The sequence below is a fragment of a genome, unplaced genomic scaffold (genome assembly GCF_019419815.1).
Source record: "Pyrus x bretschneideri cultivar Hongxiangsu unplaced genomic scaffold, Pyrus_bretschneideri_v1 Contig46, whole genome shotgun sequence".
NCBI lineage: Eukaryota > Viridiplantae > Streptophyta > Magnoliopsida > Rosales > Rosaceae > Pyrus > Pyrus x bretschneideri.
The window spans coordinates 3,282,479-3,290,967 of record NW_025999783.1 but is presented as its reverse complement, the minus strand read 5'-3'; the positions used below and the strand labels follow the sequence as shown (position 1 = coordinate 3,290,967).

The following is an 8,489-nucleotide window of genomic DNA, read 5'->3' as shown; positions in this document are numbered from 1 at the left end:
TTTGTTACCATCCTAGGAAACCCAGATTATCCAACCGAGAACACCATACAACCATGCGAACTCTCTCTTTTCCATGCTAAATGGATGAACTTCTAGCTTCCACACCATGATTCTCTTCATCAAGTTATTATTTGCCCAATCATGCTATCTTTGAGTCATTGATCTAAGTGGGATATTTCCTAAGACATGCTAATTCCTTCGAGGTACTTGGTACGAAACCGAACTAAGGAAGATAAGAGGACATTCTCAAAGCCCAATTCCACCTTGTCCTAAAAGTCCCGCAACAACCCCAAAAACTGTTCGAATCTGCCAACATAGAACGCCATTTTCCCAACAATATAGCAATATAGGATCAGTGGTGAAACTAGGAATTGTCAAGAGAATGACGAAATTTAAAAGGGTAAAAGGTCCCCAAAAAATGTAGACAACCATTCAAGGTCTAGGTCCCCAAAATATGGGAGAGAGAAACTCTCTCTTCTTTTTCCTCTCTTCTACATTGGAACCAAAAACTGCAGAATTGCAGCTCTCCATTCCTTCTTTATCTGATTTGAAAAAAAAAAAAAAAAAAAAAAAATTTGATTTCCAATCGTAAAATAATCAGAGTCAAATAATAATGGGCGCACGCAGCATAGCAACGATAACAGCAGCCTTCATTCAAGTATTTTGTCGAACACCTTCCGTGCAAGTTCAGAGGGGCGAATTCCTCGCTCTTCATGGGATTTCTCACAAAAGGAGTTACGATCGCACCTCCTTCCGCCTCTGTGGCTTTGCCATGACATGTGGCCACAGTTATTTTCCTTCATCCCACTCCTCCTTGTACTAAACGTCATCCTCGTCATGATGTTGTAGATTACCCCAAATTCTTCAATTTTGTAGTTAACAATACACAGAGCAATAGAACTACGAGGATTCTGGACAATTTTTAGATTGTGAAGAAAGTTGGAGCTTCACCATAAAATCAATTGACAATATGGAGAGTAGTCTAACTACTTATAAGTACATGCAAGGTCCCTTCTTTCTCCGATATGGGATTGCCACTCTAAACACGCCCCCTCACTTATGAGAGATTTTCAAGCTTAACACGTGAACAACACAAATCAAATATGTAATATAGTCAATAGCGGAAATAAGCAAATCACAAATACAATTAACCACTAACCTTGTGAAGCCATTGCAACAGAAAAACTAGAGCTCTTCTACATTTAACACTGCTGTATACAATTAACAAGCAATGAGGCTTGTTCTCTTTGTTTTGCGTAATCAGTGTGAATGCAGGGACCTCTATTATATATCCATAGTGGTGGTGTTTGATTAGGTTACTTCCCATCATGTAATCCTAATCAAATTGTATAAACAAATATCCTTATCACCACAAACCAAAGTTATCATATCAGAATAGTTAAACCTATTCATACCAAGATTACTTCCAGCTTTATATTCGATCAAATACATTCCCTGATAGCTTTACAAGTCTAATCTATCTCAATCTCTTAAGACTTCAATCCCTTAAGCACGTGATTAACTAAGTGTGCAGCTCTAATTAGATTACATTCTCCCACTAGAGCCAACACTTGTTTTCACACATGCCACCATATAAGAAATCATACTTCAATGGCCATGAGAATAGGAACATCAAAATCCCAGTAACAAGTTTCTGTCATATGCCAGCATTCACGAAGAACTAAAAGGAGTCATGTCTTTAAAACATAAACACTATCCCCTGAATCACTATCATGAAACTATCATACACATGAAACTCTAACAAGACATGAAAAATTAATACAACACGCATGCTTGAATGTTTCCGTAATGCACTTTGTATTATAGTCCACCTTTAATAAAACTAGTAAACTAGTCTTCTTCATTGTCTCACATTGAGACCTTTAAGTTGCCTTCTGTAATAACAATTAAATATAAATTGTTTTCCAAATAACACATTAAAAAATGTATTGTATCATAACTATAAACCGCAAACATGGGAAACTTCTGCAACCAATAGTTTATTACACTTTATTAGCTAAGATAAACTGTAAACTTTAATGCATGTATCAAATAACTAAGGTTGAAAACAACAACATAATGTAATCAAACCATAGGCTCCCACTAGTCCACGATATCAAGGCTTTCTAGAACCCCCCGTCTTCTGTATGTGCTTCTTAAAGACCACCACTAGAATTGGCTTGGTTAATGGATCATCAATCATGGAAGATGTTTCCATGTAATCTATTTTAACCAAGCCCTCTACCACCTTCTAACGAGTAACAAGGAACTTAATATCCAAATTTCTGGTAGCATTGGACCTTTTGTTATTCTTGGTAAAGAATATGGCTGCATTGTTGTCACAATAAAGTTGTATTGGCCTTGAGATCGAGTCAAATATTCTGAGACCTGTGATAAAATTCTTCAACCAGACTCCTTGATTAATTGCTTCATAACATGAAAAGTACTCAGCCACCATTGTTGACGGTGCCACTATATCTTGTTTAACACTCCTCCAAGAGATAGCTCCACCACCCATCATGAACACATAACCAGAAGTTGACTTCAAATCATCGGGACAACCTGCAAAATCTGCATCACTATATCCTTCTAGAACCAGTTGATCATCAATTCTTTTGTAGACTAACATGTGTGATTTAGTCCTCTGAAGGTATCTCAATACTATCTTACCTGCATTCCAATGTGCCTCACCAGCGTTGGACTGAAACCTCCCCAAAACACTAATTGTAAAAGCAAGATCAGGTCTTGTACAACCTTGTGCATACATTAGGCTCCCAACTAGTGATGCATATGGCTTGTCTTGCATGGCTTCTTTCTCTAAGTTATTTGTAGGACACTGTTCTTTACCCAATTTGTCTCCCTTGGATATCGGCATTTCTGTAGTTCCACACATTGACATATTGAATCTTTTCAACACTTTTTCTATATATCCCTTCTGCGACAACCCTAGTAACCCTCTCTTCCTCTCCCTTTAATCTCGATACCCAAAACATATGCAGCCTCACCCAAATCCTTCATTTCAAAATGGTTTTGCATGACAGACTTGGTGTCATCTAAGAGACTCATACTGTTCGTGGCCAATAAAATGTCATCTACGTAGAGCACCAAAATAATAAAGTCGCTCCACTAATTTTCAAGTAAATGCATGCATCAAAGGAATTCTCAACAAAACCATGCTCCCTTATAACTCAATGGAATTTTAAGTACCACTGCCTCGACGCTTGCTTTAATTCATAAATGGATTTTTTCAATTTATAAACTAAGTGTTCTTTCCCTTCCTCCATAAAACCCTCTGGCTGAGCCATGTATATGTCTTCTTCTAAATCACCATTTAAGAAGGCTATTTTTACATCCATTTAATGTAAAAGCAAGTCAAAATGCACCACCATTGCCATAATAACTCTGAATGCATCCTTCGTTGATGCCAGACTGAACGTGTCTTTATAATCAACCCCTTCTCTTTGAGTAAATCCCTTTGCAACTAGACTCGCTTTATGCCTTTTGATGCTTCCTTTCGAATCTCTTTTTGTCTTAAGCACCCACTGACAGTTATGAATGCCTATCTCTATCTCTCTCACTCTTCCTTCCTCCCTCCCCCTTGCCTTTCCACAATTATCAACACGCGGCAGAAATAGACAGTGGCAGTTTCGTAAATAAAGTGAAATTCACTCCAAATCACTGTTCATGTGAACAGTGCAATTTCCCCTCCTCCTTTAGACTAAAGTAATTGTGTTATGCGAGTTTCCGGAAGCACACAAATTGTTGTAAAAGGATTCTTGGGAAGGGGCCACGACCATTAGAGCTAAGGTTGATACCATGGAAAAAAAAAGTACTGCAACTGAGACACAACCATTCCATGCGTAATATTTGATAATTTGACAACCAAGTATTTTTATTTGGTCTAGTGATTTTTCTCTTTCCAATGTATGGAGAGGTCCCAAGACTAAAGTGATACTTCGGAATAATTTATCACCTTCACCACTCGATCATGCACTAAGTTACCTCATCCACCTTGCATGGGAGTGAGTTCAAACGCTGTGAGTGGTTAATCTAACATCTAATCTACAAAATCTACCGCTTGATGCAAGTAAAACGAAACACACACATACACACCCCGCCCCCCGCCTTCCTAGAAGTCTCAGGACAGTGCATGGTTATGATCTAGTTGATGAAAGCAAGCTTTCCAGGGACTGATTCAGTTGATGGAAACGAGATTTCCCGGGACTGACCTAGCTCTTATGTGACTGACGTTTAGAAGTGAATCAGTGATGACAAACAACAAATAGATCACAATAAAAGCATGTCCTACAATCGCAAGCCACAAATTATGGCTTTCACGAAAAATACAAATACACCAATAAGCCGAAAGTACAGAACCCACAAGTACAACAGCAACAACAATCTGCTGGCAGCTTAAAGGAGTACATATAGAAAAGTTTGGTTGAAACTATGGACTCAGATGGCTTATAAATTGTTAGACAACCAAATTCAGCTGTTGCAACAGGCAGAGGATTGCATTAACCGGAAACCCAGAAGTTGGTTGGATTCTACAGATTCAGATGCACTTCTACTCCATATATATGTATATATAGTATACTCAAAAGATGTCTGCACGAGCTCTCTCTTGCAATTAATTCTGCAAACCAACGTAAATTCCCAGTTGAAACAAAAAGGGGTATTTAAACATCATGTTATCTTTACCCGTCCAGAAACCATGTTACACACTCTGCATTTTGCTAGATATCTCTTTTGGTTTTGCATCGTCCTTTTCCTGCAATCAAGTAAAAGCATCAAGTAGTTGGTTACAGATAACAGCAACAAAGGTCATTTGTAATCAAGTAAGCTAAATGGTACCGCTGTACTCAAGTTAGCAAAAACATATGCACAAAATCCTTGGAGATAAGGAAACCAACTTAAGAGTTAGACATGCTTATTTCCAAACAAGTTGGGGGTTCAAGGGGTTATATGGTTGTTAGACTAGGCACCCTTACATTGACAACCTGCCCCAGTAAGTTTTCTGGGGGTTATACCGAGGATAGGGATTTCAATCAAGGACAAGTATCTGTTATGGTTTCCATGTCACTTCAGCGGTAGGCAACGGCAAACACGGGTTTCCATGTCACCTCAGGATTTATATCAGAATAAGTTGGGAAACAATGCCAAAGATGATGCAGAAATAATAATAATGTAACACAAGTTCATAAGAACAATCTTAAGGATCAGCTGCTATAAGGCTGAATGTCTTACTCACACAAGTTTAGCACTCATTGGTCATAATTTCAATACTTGTATTACATCTCAGACATGTTCTGACATCATAAAACAAAATGGGGACGTGGAGGTTGTTCTTGTAAAATATTTTACAATTGAGTATTAATTTTCCCTTATGACATCGAAAGTATGAGGAACTGATACTACATTATAATGGATCTTTGATATTCTATATCATAAATTTGAATCATTTTAATAGAACAGGCTAGCCTTAAGTTGGATTCTCTTGGACCAACAAGTGAGTATATCCTAATTTTATGTCCTTTCTTTCATCGTTCTACCAATATTCCTTCACCCTTGTAGTATTATGTGGATCAAATTACAGTGACTATTGCGGAATTTTGATCACCATATTTCAAAAGGAATTGTAAGTTGCAGTAAGTCGACATGCATACTCTCCCAGTTGTAAATTTCTAACAAAAAATTAAAGGACGTTCTGAAAAAACAAAATAACAACCTTTTTCTAACCAGAGGACTTAAAACCCTTGATTTTCATGGCACTGGTCTTGGTCACTGTTCTAAGAATCCCAGCCTATTCCCTGCTTAGGCGACTGGCCACCACCCGATTATTCCCTAGGCGTTTGAAAATTAAGAAAGGACGCCTAGACCTGCCTAGCGCCCGCCCAGTACACCGAGACGCCTCCTAGGTCGTAAATCTCACTTAGATAGAAAATAGATAACTTTCATTTTGCATTCTATTTTTTCAATAAATTGTAAAAAACTTGTTGAATACTTGAAAGATCACTCATTATATGCCTGTTCCCATGTTTTCAATATGTCCTAATACTTGATAATCTACATGTCATTCAATTTTTCAATTTATGTATCCCAATCCAATTATGTATTTATTTTCAGTATAAGTAGACATTTAATTATATGTTATATAATAAGTTTAATTAAAATATTTAAAAATAAATAAAAAAACCACCCGGGCCCCCGTCTAGGCACTAGGCTCTGCCCGCCACCCAACTAGCGCTTAACGTCTTTTAGAACCTTTGTCCTAGGAAGGCATTTATAAATGCAAAACCGGAACATTAACGAAGAACTTAAACAATAGATTCAATACAAGACAACATATACATAAATATTGGTTGTATGAGCGTGCGTAATGAAACAAAGGACAAGAAAAATAATCCAATGATTGAACTCAGTTGCTTATATCAGCATCAATCAACATCTGCACACTTCAATCTATTAAATGCTCAATCCAACAACAAATCAATCTAAGCCACTAACCAGTACAACATAAAAACGCAACGAAAAGTAAACAAGTACTATGAATGCAAGGAAACAAATGGTTACCACTCCCTTGCTCTGGTAATAATCATCTAGCGCCCACTGATATTTTGACTGATTTAATCCAAACCAGCGTGCCAAATGGTCGTCCAAACTTGAATGAGCTGCAACATAATCAAAGAGCCACCCTTAGCTGTAGTTCACTAGGGAAGAACATATCAGTATAAGTATTCACCAAAACTCTGCCTAAAAGACTTCACAAGATGCAGGATTGGCGAAACTACAAAACAAAATTCAGCTTGCTGAACATTTGTTTTAAGTTTCTGCAAACCAGACACTGTATAATCTCCTATCTAGTTTCTCAGAAACCTAGCAGGGGCTGTAAAATCACCAATGGTCCCTGCGTACTTTCGGCAAGTAAAAAGAAAACAATAAAAACATCAATCCAATGGAAATTTCATCTTCCTAACAAATAAAATTATTTACAAAATTACTTACTCAACAATTCACAATAAAATCTGGTTGGCTTTCTTTCATTAATTTCATGCCAAAATCCCAAATTATCCTTCTTTTTCCTCCACTCCCCCACCCACAACCACAGAACAACCAAAAACCACACAAAAACATAGTAAAACAAAGACACACATTACCCTTCTGCACTTTGGTGACCGCATTCTTAAAAATCCCCAACACCGAGCCATCGGACGAGGAATCCGAAGATACGGCAATGGGCTTCACCAATTGCTGAGGCGGCGGCTGGACCGGGGGCGGGGCCACCTTCCTGGGGGACTCAAAGACCGGCGCGGCCACCTTCCGGGGAGAATCAAAAACCGGTTCGGGCGGTTTAGGGGTGGAGGGCGGCGTCATAAAGACAGTGTAGGGCCCAATCTTGCCGATCATTGGAGGGGGAGTGGAGTCCCTGTTGATGGCCATCTGGCTTGTGTATGGTTTGGAGGAAGATGGGAGAGAAAGGGAAAGTCAGGGAAAGCGAGGGATCTTCGTGAGTTTTGAGTGAGAAGGGGAGCGGAGCTGCTTTAAGTTAGAGAGACCGAGTGAAAGTAGTGAGTTGGTCGATAGGAGGGAGGAGGAGTAGTGTCGACTGCACGCAACCCCAAGTGGTCATATCTTTTGTCTTTTGTGAGTATATTTTTAGAAAAGCTAATAAAAAACGATTCGAAGATTTTGAATTTTAATGATACAGACAAAGTAAAAGGTAAAGTAAATAATACCATAATTGACTTTTTAATGTAAAAATATTATTTTTCGTTAAAATGAATAGTACCGAAAATTTTTCGTTAAAATTTTCTATATTTTTATGTGTTATTATTTTGAAATAATTGTAATTTTCCTAGTTGGCAGATGCGGGATGGACTAGTGGGAGTGTACCTATTTGTACCCGTATAACGCGGAGTTTGCTTCCACTTGACAGGCAGCCTTTAGCGTTTGGCAGTGACGTACATGAGTACATCTCCATCCGCTCATACGACTTTGGTTCCTCCAAATAGCCCAAGCCTATCAAAATTCCCTTGTCATCGTCACGGCCATTGTCTAGCTTTGGAGCGTGCTTGTTTGCGGCGCTGCACTTCTTGGGGTTTTAGGAGCAACCTCTGCTCTTTCTTTCTCCCTTTTGAGATTGAGTTCCAAGTTCTGGGTTGTGAAATTTAAATTCCGCTAAGTTTCTATGCTGTTTTTTATTTCGTCAACTTCGATTCAATCGTGCTAGGTTGTTGTAGCTGGGGTTATTTTCGTAGAAATTGAGATTTTATATAAATATTGGTGAAACTCGTATTGGATTGTGATAAATAAAGTTATGTCTGTGTAACTTTGAAGCAACAAGTTATTGATTTGAATTTCGATGGAGGATAACAAATAAGTAAACGAAAATATAGAAGAAACTGATGATGTACACAAGATGAAATTGGTGCAAGGAGGGCTGAATTTGTGATGCTAAATGTAGAAGATCGATCAGTTGAAACTCAAAG

General features: G+C 38.2%; 1 protein-coding gene across 1 annotated transcript; it reads right to left on the bottom strand.

Moving 5' to 3' along the window:
• Positions 1-4,266: 4,266 nt before the first annotated feature.
• Positions 4,267-7,538, bottom strand: LOC103934854. Its single transcript, XM_048567730.1, has 3 exons — positions 7,158-7,538; positions 6,574-6,671; positions 4,267-4,771 (listed from the first exon to the last, which is right to left on the bottom strand). Exons 1-3 carry the CDS (start codon positions 7,438-7,440, stop codon positions 4,718-4,720), a joined length of 435 nt encoding a protein of 144 aa, XP_048423687.1. The 5' UTR covers positions 7,441-7,538; the 3' UTR covers positions 4,267-4,717.
• Positions 7,539-8,489: the final 951 nt, after the last annotated feature.